The 17600-nt window shown below is 30.3% G+C and overlaps 2 protein-coding genes across 6 annotated transcripts in view; both read left to right on the top strand.

Annotated features, from left to right (window-relative positions):
• Positions 1-1046: 1046 nt before the first annotated feature.
• LOC120772222 (glycogenin-1) overlaps positions 1047-17600 on the top strand; it is a 37332-nt gene continuing 20778 nt past the window's right edge. For all 5 annotated transcript variants that reach the window (XM_040100705.1, XM_040100703.1, XM_040100702.1 and 2 more), the window contains exon 1: positions 1047-1136. In XM_040100705.1, the coding sequence (XP_039956639.1) occupies positions 1130-1136 (7 nt within the window). In that variant the 5' untranslated portion in view covers positions 1047-1129. The remainder of the gene's footprint in view (positions 1137-17600) is intronic.
• Positions 1067-17600, top strand: part of LOC120772223 — a 39362-nt gene continuing 22828 nt past the window's right edge. Inside the window, exon 1 of the mRNA XM_040100707.1 lies at positions 1067-1136. Within this exon, the coding sequence (XP_039956641.1) occupies positions 1130-1136 (7 nt within the window). The 5' untranslated portion in view covers positions 1067-1129. The remainder of the gene's footprint in view (positions 1137-17600) is intronic.

The following is a 17600-nucleotide window of genomic DNA, read 5'->3' as shown; positions in this document are numbered from 1 at the left end:
TAAAAGAAATCGATGCTCCACACATTTCTGTTTCAAAAGCTAATTCAAAACTATTTTTTACTCTACATATCACTTTGTATCGAAATGATTTGACAATATTTTCGAAAATTCTCGTGGTACTTTTCAATTAATGTTTTACAAATTTTTAAAATCTGTTTAAAATGATAATATTCTCTCCTGAGCAGTATATACAACTATTTTAATTGCATTCTCTTTAATCGGTTCTCTTAAAACACTCTCTTTCCACTAACTACCACCTTTGGGGGCCGCGCTCAATCCAAACTAAATAAGTAATTGAGTGCATTCAGCCGCGCTAACTCGTCGCTAGAAAGTCAACAGCAACAGCATCCATCAAAGATCTCCAACACACATCTCTGGGCGACATGTTGCATAGGCAGAGGCGCCTACTGAGTTACTATAAAAATCATGCAAAAGAAACCCCCACAAGCGATGGCTGCCGAACAGAGACTACAACAACAAGAAGACAGAGTAGCAGCGGCAGCGATAGCAATGACAAAAATGCAAAATCAACAACAAAATAACCAAATAAGCAGCAACAAACAAATGTACGCTTTTAGAATTCGACTCACTTTCGGCCACAAGCGAGGAGACACAGCGCGCTCACAGCGCCGAAACACCACTACAAGCGCACACACACACACATACGCGTCAATGTGGATGTATGTGTAGAGAAAGCATGCAAAATGTCTATAAAAATACAACAAAAGCATTTGCTCGCTACGCTAAAGGGGAGGTCTAATCGCGGTATGGCCGGCTATACGCGCTTTGCTGCAGTCGAACGGCACAATGCGAAATCAGTTTCTCGCAGCTCGTGTACGGAACAACAACGTAGCTAAAAAGCAAAAGCACAAGTGAAAAGCGCCACAAGCAAACGCTGAGTAGAAGACTGAGTAGAACGGGTCATAAAGACAGGCAGACAGTATAGTCAGTCAGTCAGTTGGGCAAACGCCAGCCACCCCAAAACACGTCGTGTGAATTTTTTATAAAAAATACAAAAAAAAAAAATAGTGCTGAAGAAAAGTGAAAAATTTGTTCAAATAAAAAACAAATAAAAAAATAAAATTTCATTTTTATACAATTTAACAACAACGACAACAGTTTAAACAAAATGAGCAGTAAGTTCCAGCCAAAGTTGTTGAAGAACTAAAAGCAAAAATTTACTAGAAATCTAAAAAAAAATTAAAATCTAATAAGAAACGCACGCACGTTGCAAGCTTCAATTTATTTTTATTTTTTATTAATTTACAACTGCAAATATGAGCAGCGTATGAAAGCAAGCGAGAAAATTGCAAAAAAAAAAAACATAAAAATCTCGCAAGCGTAATTTTCAGCAGCGCAAAAATAAAAAGCAAGAAAAATTAACAGTTAAATAAATACGAATTCGCTGAGTAGAAATCTGAGTTGTATAGTAGTTAGCAATAATGAAATGTGAGTACGAAGATATGCGAAGAAATAAGCGTAACAATAACAAGAAACGTTGTTGTCGGCTGTGGCTTTGTTGGCGGCGTAGGCCTTTGGGGCACACACGCACAAACACGTATGCACATGCAGTTGCTTGCTTAACGAATTCCAAGACAAAACACATTCCGAGTCAGTGCTGCGCCTTATCAGCCATTCAGCCGTGTCCCTACTACCTGCGCCACCTTATTAATATAGTTATTGGTGACAATTATATCATCATAAATATTTTTTAGGCACGCTTTTAGCACGCGTCACCTCCCAAAAAATTTTAGGCACATTTCAAAAAATTAAAAGAAAAATTTTGTGAAAAAAATCAGAATAATTTTATGAAAAAACCAAAATAATTTTCTAAAAAAAAAACAAAATTTTATATCAAATTTTATAAAAAAAAAAATTAATGAACAATTTTAAGAAAAAAAAAATTTGGAAAAAAAGTTTATAAAAAAATAGTTTCTGCTTAAAAAGATCGGCGCTTTCAAAAGTGCAAGCGTGTTACCCCTTAACACATGTCCTTTTCTCCTTTTCCTCCACCAACCGCCCGTGTAGCCTTGCGGCGTCGCTTAAAAAGCAGCTGCCTGTAAAAGTATTGAAACCGCCAAACCGCAAGCAATTTAATTTATAAACTTCATACTTTTTTGCATTTGTTGTTGTAATATTTTTTCCACATCAAACAGCAACTCCAACGTGGAGCCAGTGCGGCTGTTATCAGCGTGTTGTCTGCACTTTTTTCTTCGAAACGCATATTTTCTTTGCATTGGTAGCAATAGCGGCGACCTTAAGTGACCTTCAGCATGTATGCCGCCTGCAAGTCGCAGCGCCAACTACAATTCGAAACAAAAACAACAAACAATTTCCTGTCTCTTCTGCTCTCCATTTGTGCTGGTTTGCGCTCGCTCTTCAGCTACAACAACAGCAACACTACACTACATACAACAACTACTCACACTATAAGTTTTCTAATTTTATACGAAATTTTTCTAAATTCACATGCGATTATTTTTCGCGAGCATATGCACTCGAGTGTTCTTATTGTTGTTATTGCCAAACGTCGTGTGTTGGTTTTGCGGTAACTTGTAGAAATGGACGTCATTGACATGATTTATATTTATGTTTTGCACATATTTCTCTCACACACACATGCAACAATGTGTGGCCAACGCATGTGCCTTGTTGTTGTTGTAACTATTTATAATTTAGAAATTGTTCATTATTAGCCTTAATTTTTAGGATTTTTCCCGTTTGACACCCTTCAAATCTGTCACTCACGCCATGTCGGCTTGACTTTTGACAATCAATGTGACCGTCAATGCGGTCAAGTGTCAAATGTGTCGTCTCACACACATTTTTTGATGCAAGCAACTCTCTCGCGCTTTAACTCTCTCATGCCAATGCGCACTACTCTTTGTTTTTTTGCTACATGCATTCGCATGTGCTCTGCGTTGGCTTGCCTCCGCTCCATGCCTTTGCATATCACGTTTCATATTTCCATTGATGATTCGAATTGTTGAGGTGCTGAATTTTATATGTTTTAAATAAGCGTTCCGGCTTCAGCACTGTCTATCCGCAATGCTCCGTACATACATATAGAAATATATAAATGTGAAGGTCTTTCGTATATTTTTTACTGATAAGCGTTGATACGCAAGTAGGGGGCGCCACTTTCTGATTAGCCGCTGGTTTTGTAATTCGAAAGATTGCTGCAAGTGCATCAGCGTATTTTATTCTGAAATTTCATACATTATTATATACTACTGATTTTTTTAAATTAAACGCGTCGCACAAAGAAGTTACGATATCTATAAGGTTCTTAACACGCTTTTATAGAGCTATTTCTCGATTTTCTCAAGCACGGCACGGCGGTATTATACTCATATTATAAATTGTAGATTTTGTATGGCTTTCAGGAAGTTCCTTCTTAAATTTCGAATATTTTTTCAAATATAAGCTGAAAGATCTGTAAAAACTCCATTTTCTAGAAGTGTTCTTAAAATAGGCTCGAAAATGGACACAGATCATAGCTTAATTTCGGCTAGGAATTTAACCTTTATGGTGAAGATCGATGAATTATTTTGAAAAATATTTTTGAAAATAAAAATATAGACAGATCTCTATGTTGTTTTTAGCTCATAAGTGTACTAGAGTATTTCGTTACAGAATATTATAATAATTATGCTTCAAAAATCAGGGTTAAATTCTGAGTCCTCAAATAGTTCAAGTATGAGTTCAGAAAATCTAGTTATTTTGAAATTTTTTTCGAAAGAGTATATAAAGAGCTTGTGTTTTTCTAAGATTTAAGTCTACGCTTTAGTGTCGAAAATACCTGAAAATTATTTTGATTTTTATATTGAAAACTGTTTTCTTCTTCATTTTCGGGGAGGAACGTTTCGCCTTCTCACTTCAGCTCGCCTTCAAATGGATGTATTTTTTTTTTGACTACACAGAGGATACATGAACTAAGACTGGAAGTCGTGAGCTGCTTCAGCCGTATGTTAAAGAATATTGGCCACTCTCAAGTGAATGGCGTTCAGAGAAATTCTCTCACTTGCGTGAACTTCTATGCACGGCTTCATCCTCTTGAAAATTTGTTAGTTATGAGAATGTTTAGCTCTTTATTCAGAATCATTGGTCCAAGCTTCGAAATGTCATGCCGTTTATTTGCTATTATCTGTGGCCTAAAATCTGCAGGTCTCAATACAGTTGATTCGATCTTTAGCTGCTCCCAAGTTAAATTGTCTTCGGTTCGACAGTTGCTTTTCAGCTACCGCTGTCAGAAGTAACCAATATGTAAGCAAAGCTCAATTTTTTGTTTCAATATGAGTGTATAATAACAAATATATAACCAATATATGACCATTATATAACCAATATGTGACCATTTTATAACCGTAATACAAATGTTGTTTCAATATGAATGATTTCTATTATATCAATTTTCCTTTACTTGTAAACTTTTGAAAAGTGATGTTACGTTATTTTGACTTTAGGTGAAGAAATATTATTAAAAAACATAAAAAGTAACGATTATTCATAACTAAAGAGCGCCTTTAGATAATAATTTCTATTTCGAGCAAATACTCAGTACTTTGAGTTGATTTTTCTACATTTTATAGAATGCGTTTTTCAAAAGTAATAAAATTATAATATTTTTTTTTTTCAAAAATTATTTCATATGTTAAAAATACATTTCAAAATCATAGAAAAAACAAAAATGAAAAGTAAAAAAATGCATAAAAACGTAAAACCAAAATCACCTGCCATGAGCATTTGATGGCAATTTACATATATGTGCGCGGTATTTTCCATGCAAATGTCAGAAGACATCTGTTTGTACTAAATTTCACAATTTGGAAAATCTGCGCTATTTTCAAAACTGCTGCGCCACGCTCGCATTATGTGGTATTAAAGGTGATTTCTACAGGTTTATGGGTAACTATATTTAGCAGCGAAAATAAATTGTACTTTTGAGCTTTTGAGTATGAGTACAAACCAAAGATATACCTACTTTAAACAGATGAATATACATATAAGTATATAATATATATCTATTGATAAATATATATATATACAAGTATATATAAGTGCCTCACCTCATATTCAAATAATCTATGGACATTTATAAATGTGAGGAAAATAAAGCACCGTCTTCATAAACATGAGAAAATTCTGTATTTTCGGTTTATTGCTCATGATTTAAATTAAAACAACAGTTGATGGATTTTTTTTATAAAAAAAATGACTTAAAGTATATATTATGTATCTATTATAAATGCAGCTGACTGTGTGAAATTCAAAAGAAAAGCAATTTTTCTGCAATATTTTTCTTGGCGAACAGTTGACTTATGACCGTTTATTTTCGGGAATTTTTCACAAATTTTCGCTATTGTTTGAAATACGCCCACTGTCAGCGTTTCATGTCGCAGCGTGTGTTATATATATGTACGCGCACATTTATATAAAAATATATAGCCTATTAGAAGTGGTTGTTAATATATATCTTCTACATATACAGAAACGTATATGCTTAAAAGTCTTCAATCGAAAAAACCGCAGCTGTTTGCTTAAATTTTGCTATTGTTTAATTTCTCTTCAAAAAAAAAAATAATAATCGAACGATTACTCTACTAACTTCTAACCAAAAGTATACAATATAAGTTTCGACTGTTTCGAGTTTCCCTACTTTTTTAAAGAAAAAACACAGAAACTTTAAATTTAATGACGAATGTTTATTATCATTCGAAAGAACGTTCTTTAGCCTGTATTTTTCGTAGACTATCTTTTTCAAATGTTGCCTGGGGCTGCGTCTCAGATGATACAACCGTTGAGTCCAATTTTCGATGACTTGTTTCAGCATTTCGAATTGTTCTGTAACTGGCGAATGACACTCGTGATGCTTTGCTCCAATGCCTGCAACAATCCGGGATTTTTCGCATAGACTTTAGTCTTTACATAGCACCATATGAGAAAGTCTAATAGTGTGGTATTGTGGTGGCGGCCAATCGACTGGACCAACACATGAAACTAGCTGCCCACCAAACTGTTCTCTCAAAAAATCCATTGCTTGGTACGATGTGTAGGAAGTGGCGCCGTCTTATTGAAACCAAATATGCCGAGCTTCAGTTTCAGGCATCAAATAGTTTATTATCATGGCACGATAACGGTCGCCATTGACGGTTACGTTCTCACGGGCATCACTTTTGAAGAAATATGGACCGATGATGCCACCAACACTACAAACCACACCAAACTGTTGTTTTTCTGGACGAAATGGTAGCTATTGAATCTCTTCATGTCGCCCTTTGTCCCAAATGTGGCAATTTTGCTTGTTTACATACCCATTGAGCCTCATCGCTGAACGAAATTTGGCTCGAAAACGTCGAGTCTTCTTGGAACTTTTCAAGAGCACATAGAGCGCAGCGATTTCGCTTGGGGAGGTCGCGCGGTTTCAGTACTTACACAAGCTGTACTCTTTCAGTTTAAGATCTTGACTTAAAATGCCCAGGTCGTTCCATACGTTAATTCGCTATTAGAATTGCTTGCTCAAAAATAATAATTTTATATATGATTTTTTTAGAGTCAATTTAAAATACTTTAAGTTTATGTAACACTCAATATGAGTAAAAAGTGCTTACTGTTGATTGAGTACTATTTTTTAAATATAATTAACTTATCAAAAACGCAATGAAGGACTTGCTACCTGTTTAAAATTACTCAGACTATTTCTTATATGACAAAAATATTCATAAGTCGTTACCCAATGTTACTGAAAACTGCTCAAAGTCTCAAAAATGTTTGAAATATCAAAACTATTCAGTAAAATTCACTGGTAAAAACTAATCAAAACCACGGAAAGGTACTTGGTGCACAAAAATATTAGAAACTATTCGAAACAACTTCTAAAAAAGAAAGTACTTGTGGACCTTGTTCATGTGTATAATCTGAAAATGTCAAAAAACTGATAAAACAATCAAAAATGTCAAAAATAGTTCCACTTAAATGGCGCCCACTGTGCCTGCAACTGGAACTGCCACAAATTGACTAAAGAGTTGCAGTCGCCTCTGAAGTGCGTACACACTCACATACATAACAGTGTATATAAGCATGCACTGTCGCGCTGATTCACATTCTCTACAAAACACACTCACTTGCCACCGTTGCCACACCACACGGACGGGCAGCGCGGCGCAGCGATTGCACTCGAACTACTGGTGAAATGTGGCGCAGTGCACAAGTGCCTACAACGCAGTTCACAAGACATTGTTTCTGGTATTTTTAGCGATCACCTCGGCCGCACCCGCGCCCTCGGTCGCCCGCGCCACGCCAATCGCACAGCGACGAAGATCGAAGACCGCTGCAGCGAGCGCAACCATGCAAGCGTGGCGAATCAGTGAAGCGCGGAAGATAGGCAGACACAAGGCAAAAAAAAAAAAATCGAAAAGTGAGAAAAAAATTTTAGAAAAACTGCAGGAGGACGCAACGACATTCCACCACATGCAGTTAATGGGAACCCGTTTGGTCCCTAGCCTTTTGTGCGCAGACAACCGCACGGATCCACAAATGAATGCGCCACATAAATCTCAGCTTTGGTGTGCGTTTGTATGTAGGTGTTGTTGTGCTGCCGGCGAAATTGCCCTCGCCGGCGAATATAACAACAATAACAACAGCAACGGCAACATTCACCAGCGTGGTGACAGTGGACCACGTAGCCGGTGCAACAGTTGCCACTGCCACAGCAATGCCGGTTTCAGACGTTGCCGGCAATGACGCACAATTTTACGGCCTCGCAGCCTGATCGCACGGTCGTGGCGGTTCATTGCAATTTTGCGAAGCCGCTTCCACTTGCCGGTGCTGGCTAAATTTACTGCCACATGCTTTTGTGTGTGTGTGTGTGCACTTCTTTACTGGTGTTGCAACAGGCAAGTACGCTGCCTTAATTAGTGGCAGACATTTTTGTTTTATTTTTAATTGCAAAAAATTACGATTTTCCTCTGCCTTCATCGATCATTGCACACATGTGGCAAGTACGCAGATCTGAGGGCGTTGGCGTTGCCGCGCGCATTTTCTTTTCGACAAATCAAGTTTGCCCACATGCATTGCATTTCAAATGGCCAACTGTCAGTTCTGGCTTGAGCATAAAAATATTTTTTTTCACAATAAACACACACACATGTATAAATACATGCACATGCGATAATATGTGATAATACACATATAAATATAAGTATATGCACATAAATAAATATATATAAATTCCAACACAGCGCAAAATGCCTAATTGGCTTTCCTGACGCATGCAAACTGTTTAACACTTTTATTTGAAATTCTGTAGAATGTTCTTAAAATGTTTCTCGACACGAAATTTGACATGAAAAATGCGCGAGCAAATGATTGCTTGGAGCCATTTAATTCGGTATGCCGTCGATTATGCGATTCTTCATATAAAACTAAAAATAAATCAGCGCTTTTTAATAATTTGCAGTTTTGTTGTTGTCTCGTTGACATACTAACGAGCTGCAAAATTATAAAATTCAAGGATAAAGCATTTGGCGGCGAAATAGTCACACTTGGAGACAGTAAAAATATTTTAGTCGCGCATTTTCTGAAAAAAAAAAATATCTTGGCCAATTTTAGAGTGCATTAAATTGAAAAATTTTGATTTAATTTTTTTAATTAAGTTGATATGATTTATGAAGAAATAATAGTTTTTAAATGTATTATTATTGAACGAATTATATTTTAATATTATTTCTGAATATCTGGAAATTTATTTTTGATAATTGAATATTGCGATCCAAGGAAGATTGGTTGGACTTCTGCTGGAAATTAAATCTGATAAGCATTTTTGTATATTGTGTGCCAGCATATACTATTGTTGAAAGGAAACCATTTTTGTAGAGATTTCAATTTTTAGGTGGATATGTTTTTCTTAAAAATTTGTTCAAAAAGTTTTTGTAGAGATTTCAGTATACGGGAAAACATTTGTAGAGTTTTTAATTTTTAGGAGAATATGTTTATTTCAAATAACTTTTCAATTTACAGAAAGATACATATGCTTTTTCCAAGAAGTTTTTTTTGATATTTCAATTTCCAAGAGGAGATTTTTTTTCCAAACAATTTTTGTAGAGATTTTAATTTTCAGGTGAATATGTTTGTTTTTTTCAAATAATTTTTATGTGTATATACTTTAATTTCCAAGAAGACATATTTTTTGTAGAGATTTCTATTTCCCAAAATACTTTTTTTCAAATAGTTTTTGTAGAGATTTTACTTTTCAGAGGATATTTGAAAAAAAACATATCTTTCCGGAAACTAAAATCTCTATAATAGAAGATATTTGAATAAATATCTTAAATTGGAAATTAAAATCTCTACAAATCTGAAAAAACATATCCTCTTGAAAATTAAAATCTCTACAAAAACTATATGAATTTTTGTTTTTTATTTCTGTCGAGATATCAATTTTCAAGAGGATATGTTTTTTTTCAAATTTGTAGAGATTTTAATTTCCAATTTAAGATAGTTTTTCAAAAACCTTCTGTTATAGAGATTTTAGTTTCCGAAAAGATATGTGTTTTTCAAATATTTTTTGTAGAGATTTTAATTCGAAATATTTTTTTTTAAATACTTTTTGCAGAAATTCCAATTTTCAAGTGAAAATGTTGAGTTCCTGCTATAATGATAAAAAATATCAAGGCAGTTTATCTCATTCATTCAGTCTCAATCTTCCTCTTTACTGTAATTCTTTCCCTCCAACTTTAGATGATATAAAAGTTTTTGCTGAAATTGTTTCTGTAATATTATCCAGGAATTGTGTCGTCCTACTTTTAAGCTAATCTTAAACTCTTAGTAATACTATTACTGTTACAGAACCTTCACAGTTCCAAAGAAAAAGTCCCATCTTTCTTGGACTCAAGGTGTGTCTCCTGAGCAATTGTTTAAATTTCACTCATTATTCTGGTTTATAAAATGAACTTTCAGTTTTCTGATTATAGATGAGTGACCAAGTTTCGGATAGATTCGTGATCGTCTACATACATACTCTAATTATACTGATTACCCAGAGGATATCTCTATGTTACCTTGCGAATGTTTTTTGGTATAACATATCCATAAAACTTAGAAAGTTGAAACATCTTATTTGTGATACCATCAGTGTACTTGAAGAAATGCCTGGAATCGATATTAATCGACAAATTTGTAATATGCTCAAAGATTTTCCTTGATGAAAAAAGGTTTTTTGATTCACTTCCAATAGTCTTTAAAATCACAAAGTATCACTGTTTCAACTCCCCACGTGCGACAGACGATCAATCCTGAAGCAAAACAATTTATCACAGTTTTCTCCTTGTAACCTCTAAGCGGCAATATCAAACTACATCCAAACCACAAAAGATTTATTCATACTTCATTATGTCTTATTTAAATATTTATAAAATACGAATGAAAGTGAGCGTTTATTTAGTTACTATAATTTACCACTTTGCTCGCATTTATATTTTCTTTTACGTTTTTTTTCGCCCCTCCTTACTCAATTGCGTCAATTTCACTTCAGCTACTCATAGCTCAAGTTCATTTAAATAGATAAATGGCTTGCTGCTGATAAAGTCAATACGCTCCGCTGCCCTCAAGAAGCGTATTTGCCGCCAACTGTGTCAACAAGCCGTTAAGTGCTCGCACTTTAGAACATTACCCGCTCCAGATTTCGGCGCTTAAAGCTATCAAGCTAGAGTCATAGTGGGTCAAGTGCGCTGAATGCTTCAATCATATTATTATATAATACATAATTTGATAGATCTGTGTATGCATATGTAGCTATATGTGCATGTCAAATAAATGAGATTAACGCTGTGTATGACTTAGCGCATATTTCACGCTTGAGATGTTCTCTAAACAAAAGTGCTTACTGTGGTTTGCATTGAACTTGAAAGACTTGTTCGCATTACATTTGCGAACGTTTTGTACTGCGAGTTGTAGTTATGCACTGTAATAGTAATTTAGCAATATATGTACATATATAGGAATATATATTAGCTTCAGCAGTCATAAATGCCGCTCAGCTAAGCAATGCATGCTCTTATAAGGGTTTCTCTTGGCATAAAGTTCTCTTTATGAGCGAGTTTGTTGCCCGCTCTGCGCAAACGCCGGTAGAAAGGGTGTTTATACTAGATATATCGAGTCAGAGACTGTCATATCAGCTGTTTAGCTTAATTGTGACATGAATTGTGCATAATAAACGTCACATTATTTCATATTGTGTTTTTAATGGTGTAATTTAATATTTATTGCGAAGGTTGTGGAGAGAAAACCTTTTGTAAACGTTTACTTTTGCAAGTTTTGAGTGATCCAATTTCAATAGCGGCCCCTCTAATGCAATTTGAGAGTGGTTGGTGTGCACTGAGAAAATTTTGTGGGCGAAAATTTTTGTGGTAAACTTTTTTATTTATTTTATATTTTTCAAGCGATAAGCATTTATACATAAAAAAATGGAAATGAAATAAATGGATATAGGAAAAAATTAGATAAAAAAGCAGTGAAAGAAAAACAATTCCCTAAAGTAAAAAAAAATAAAAATTTATTGAAACCAAATAAAAAAAGATTGAGATTTATAAAATAATAAAAAAAAAATTAAAAATTATAAGTTCTGATCAAAATATTATAAAAACGGTACTTTTTCATGTGATGAAACGTTAAAGCGCTCGTAAACATTTAATTAGTGCAGCATTGTTAACACTGTATCCTGTTTTTTAACTAAAATTCCGTAATTTTGATTATTGTAAATATTTTTTCCACATTTTTCTTGAAATATTCCTTCTTAACCAATTCTCTTATACATTTAATTATTTTTCGTAAACAAATTCGTCATCCAAACTTCGCCTCGGATAAACATGCATTATCGTCTTAGCCAATTTATTAGCCGTGTGGGCGAAAATGATTTTTAAATATAATTTCAAAGAAAACATTTACTCTTAGTAATATTTTATGGACAATTGACATTTGGCAGCTCTGCTAGCAGCTGGCTATGAAACGTTGTGTTGTTTTAAGGCTTGTTTGAATTTTTCGGTGTATATGTCTGAGTATATATGTATGTATGTATGGTCATATATAAAGTATATGTATATATGCAGCTGTTGTTATGTTTATTTTGGCGGTATATTATTTAAGTTAAAAACAAAAATCAGTGACTAAAAACCAGGTGCTCATATGTACATATGTATGTACATATAAACACCTCAGTTCCTTAAAATATCATAAAATGTGATACATATATATTTTTTGGAATATTTTATGTACATATGTATATAAATAGCAAATTGTATGATTTTCTGTATTTATTTATTCAATAATAAAATTATTTTATAGAAAAAAAATTATTAAATATTTAACTTAATTTTTTATTTATTTTATTTTCGTAATAAATAATTCATGTTTCACGCTTTTGAATTGTTCTATGAATTAAACAAAAAATACAACATTTTTTTATTATTAAAAATGAAAATATATTTTCAATATTAAAAAAAATATGTTTTTACAATACCCACTTTTTTGTTTTTTTTTTTAATAAATCCAAATATTTTATGTTAAAATTATTATATAAAAAAAATTGTAATTAATTTTTTTTAATTTTTACATTTTTTTATATTCATATGAAACAAATTTAAATATTTAAAATAATTATAAATTTCTAAAATATAAATTTATATATTTTAATTTTGTTGATTTATACAAAGAAATTTTTTAATTGATAACAGTTTTCTAATATAATAACCCTTAAAGAAATATCTTTAATTTATTAAAAAATAATAAAATAAAAATAATTAATTGTAAGATTTTTTAAATTTTTAGTGTTTTACCTGTATAAAAATGTTTAGCTTTAAAAAGTTGTATAGAAAATTTAAATATTTAAAATACAAATTTTTAATATATAAATTTAAAAATTATAATTTTTAATATTATTTACTTATCAAAAAACTTTTTTAATTAATAATTTTTTTTTAATATAATAGGTTCAATTTTATAAAAAATATCTTTAATTTAATAAAAAAAATGATAACAAAAATAATTAATATTAAAATATTAGAAAAAAACTTATAAATTATTAAAAAAAAAATAATAACAAAAAAATTTAAATATTAAAACACGTAAAAATTTTAATAATAAAAATTTGCATAAATTAATTGTTTAGTTATTTTTTCTAAGATATAATTTTAAATTAATAAAAAACATGTACAAAATGTTTTTTTTTATACATATATTAATTAAAAAAATCAAATATTTCAATTTTTATTTTTTATTACACAAAAAATAATTAATTAATGTATTAAATTTTTTATTATATATATTTACAAATTCAAAGTTATATTTTAGAAAAAATAAATAAAAAGAAATTTATAAAAACTTTTATTTTTATAATATCTACGAATATTTAAGAAATTTTTTGTTGTTTTTTTACTTTCGGTTCTAAAACATATAATATACATACCTTATATAACAAACATTTGCTCCTACCTCTTCATAACCAGATATTCATGCTTAATTTATGGTTATTTAAAATTTTGAAGTTCAATGTTAAAGTGAAAAAGTACATATGTATGTATATGTATATAGTATAAAAACAGAAATAAAAACGGTAAGTTAGCAAAGTTTTCCCACTAAACAAGTCAAAGTAAATTATCTCATTTTTATTTTAGGCCATTGTGATAATCATTTGCGCGAATTCACAAACTCAGACACATTAATTACGAACACACACCACTACACACTCACACATAAGCATATACGAAAAATGTAAATAACAAGCCCACACACCTTTCCCGAAAATTGAAAATTCCCTAGAAATAGCAAAATGCCGCAAGCGCCTAGAAAATATGCAAAAGACACCCACACACATACAAGAAAGTCACACATGCACGACTACAAAAATGCGAAGCATCATCAAAGCATTTAAGCGCTACAAAAGATGAAAGTGGAAGGCACATATAGCGAAGCGCAGTTTTCGGCGCTGTTACGCGTAGCGGAGTTGCGACTGTCACCAACACCACTGCACACGCACACACACAACTGCCTGCCGAAGCAGTAGCGCTGAGTCAAGCTAAGCGAGATTATTTGCATTTGATTGATTGATTGACTGATTGGTGCATTCACTGATTTGTTGCGCACACCCACACACCCACATACATCACTCCACCCATGCATATGTACATGTAGTGGCAGCGATTGACGCTCGCGGATTGCGAATTGAATGCATTTTGTAAGCATACAAAGGTAGATCGATGTCTTATTTCTCAATTACATTAATTTTTTTTTAATAACTTTCCAATTATTATTATTTTTTTAACTAGTTTAATAACTTAACTTTCCCCATTAATATTTAATATCTTTGCTGTTGCCTTTTATGTATTTAACACTAAATAATTTTGTTTAAAATTAATTTTATAGTCTCATTTAACTTATAACTGTTTGTGAAAATTAATTAACGAACTTAATTGACTTAATTATCATACATAGAGACACTAATCACCGCTCAATCAATTACTTATGTATGTATGTATTGATGTTGTTGGAGTTGCCGTATGCAGCCATATAATTAATTTTTTTTATTATTATTAAACTATTCTGTAAATATCAAAATTCAAAGTAAATAAATTTTCACATATTATATTAATGATAATTTATTAAATGTTTGTTTTAATTTGGCTAATCGTAGAGTAAGAATCTTCGAAAGATACTCATTATAGTAACTTGTTAGCACTGAGGATAATACCCAGCTGTTTTGATTTTCAAAATTAATTTTTAAAAAGTATTTTTCCTTATATTCAAAATTTAAATAATTCAATATTTTAAACAAAAATGTATAACTTTTTTAAGTTTTTTATTAATTTTTTTTTATAATTTTTTATTTTTTTTAATTTTTGATAATCAAAAGTATATATTTTCCACTTTCAAGTTGGATGATATTGTTCCTTCCTAGGCGTATTGAAATAATCGGAAGTTGTGAAGTAAAAAAAACAATATATCATAATAGAAAATAATTATCTTTGCTCTACTGAGAGTATACATTTCTTTATATTTTTTTTTGTAATTTTCGTTAATTAAAATTATATATTCCAAAATTAATTTTTAAAATATTTTATATATTTTTTGTCAAATTTGTGATAATTAAAATTATATATTTTTCACTTTCAAATTGCATGATATTGTTTTCTTATAGGCATATTGAAGCAATCGACAGTTGCGGAGAAAAAAAAGAAAAATGTCATGATAGAAATATTTTTGTTTTCCTGAGAGTACCTTTGAGGAATACAAAACGTCCATTATATAATTTCTAGCAGGGCACACAGGTGTAATATATTCTTTAAATATTATATTAAGCTTGTCACATTAAATTTTTATTTGGAAGTATAATATAGAAATTTAAGAAAATATCTCTTACACTTTAGAAATCAGCACACTATAGTGTTGTAACTAACGATTACAGCATTATTTGGGAAATAGTTGAGAATAATATGATTTTCGTGAATTTTTTTTAATAAAGTCTTTTAAATAATTTACGTTTTTATTGGTCATAGATTCCTGAAGCTTAACTCTAACAACCTTAAGGCTTACTTCAAAAGTATAGCATTGATTTTTTTATATCAAAAAGACATTTTTGGTGTTAAATAATAGTTTTTCTTTAAGAAATTTATTTTTTTATTTATATAATTATATAATTTTTACTTTATAAAAACGGAAATTTAATTTGAATACACTATAGAATGATATGATTTGAATATTTTTAAAGTTTACCTTAAATTTGTAATAAATTTTGTACAAAATTTTCAACGGAAAAAATACAGGTATTGAAAAAACTCCACCACAAAAATTTATTATAATTACTGAAATCGAATATTAATGAAATATGTATTTAATTTCTTGAGTTTCTGACAGAAATATTTTGATTTGAAAAATTTAGACGAGAAATAATATAAACAGAGGTTATGACAGTTTCGCTACGCTACTATTTTTAGCGAGCGGTTGACAGCCAAAATTTGGCTCGTGGCGTCATTGATAGAAAAAATAAGGGAGGGGGCTGTTACATTACAACGTTATTATAAAATTTTGGTAATTTTCTTCTCAACATTTTGCTCACTTTCATATTTGAAGCCTTGTTGTTCGAACTAATTTGCTTTGATATAAATATTACTGAAAATTAGGTTAGGAAACCTCTAATTTTGTTTACTTTCTTATAACCTGCCAAAAAATAAAATTTCAGAATTTATTTCTGGCAATTTAATTTAAAATATCATCCACAAAGTTTAGAAAATGCTAAATATATATGCAGATGCACATTATTTGTGTGACAATAAAGCAAAATAAGCAAAAATCTTATGCAACTAAATGACACTAATTAATGTGCTGAAATATAATTATATTTCTTTGCTGTCAGCTGCTTAGCGAACAAAGAAAATTTAAATATAATTAAGAATGCAAAAGAATTTTATATTAAATTATATAAAATGTAGCAAAAAATGTTATTAAATTTTTGAGTATAAATAAATTTTAGTACATAATTTCCTTGAAAATCAAATTAAATGCTAATTTTTCAGTAGAACTTTTAAATGTTTGAATTGAAGACTTTAAGTTTTATTATTATGTTACTATTTTATTAAAAATAAATTCGCATTTTCGTGAAATTTTAAACATTACATTTAAAAAAAATTAAAATAGAATTCTGATTTTTGTGAAAGTTTTTCTTTATGTTTCAATAAAATAATAATTTTATTTCTACACACAAAACTTTTTTTTTTTGTGAGTTGCAATTTAGTACAATGTTATATTTATTTCTTCACACTTTATTAGATTAAAAAGAAATTCCAAACTTTTTTCTAAGTAAACATTTTGATTTCTTCTTATTTACAATTAATTATTTAGAGTTTGCAAAATATTTTAAAATATTGGCTGCTCCATTTTGTAATTATTACTGTAATTACTATTTTTTAATTTATTTAAATGTACAAAAATTTGGCTGCTATTTTGAGCTATTTGGAATTGCAATAATATGAGTCTAAACATATATTTTTGTTAAATACTCAAAACTTTATTTTTGAAAAATATTTGTTTTCCGACAATATTCAAAATAATACGTATACAACTCCACAAAAAATATGAAAACAAATTAATTTTTTTTATTATTTGAAGAAAAAAATTTTATGTTGAATAAAAACTATAAAAAATATTTCGAAAAATAAATTAAAAAAAAAAAAAACAAATTTTTGGCAAAACAAATAATGGTTGCCATACAAGTATAATGAGTCTAAACATTTATTTTTGTTTAAATTCTCAAAACTTTATTTTTGAAAAATATTTGTTTTCCGACAATATTCAAAATAATACAACTCCACAAAAAATATGAAAACAAATTAATTTTTTTTATTATTTGAAGAAAAAATTTTATGTTGAATAAAAACTATAAAAAATATTTCGAAAAATAAATTAAAAAAAAAAAAACAAATTTTTGGCAAATAAAATAATGGTTGCCATACAAGTATAATGAGTCTAAACATTTATTTTTTTGTTTAAATTCTTAAAATTTTCTTTCCTTTTTTCTTTTGAAACAGAGCTTAAATTGAATATTGTTTTATAAA

This window comes from Bactrocera tryoni, chromosome 3 (assembly GCF_016617805.1).
Source record: "Bactrocera tryoni isolate S06 chromosome 3, CSIRO_BtryS06_freeze2, whole genome shotgun sequence".
NCBI lineage: Eukaryota > Metazoa > Arthropoda > Insecta > Diptera > Tephritidae > Bactrocera > Bactrocera tryoni.
This window is presented reverse-complemented; position numbering and strand designations above follow the sequence as displayed.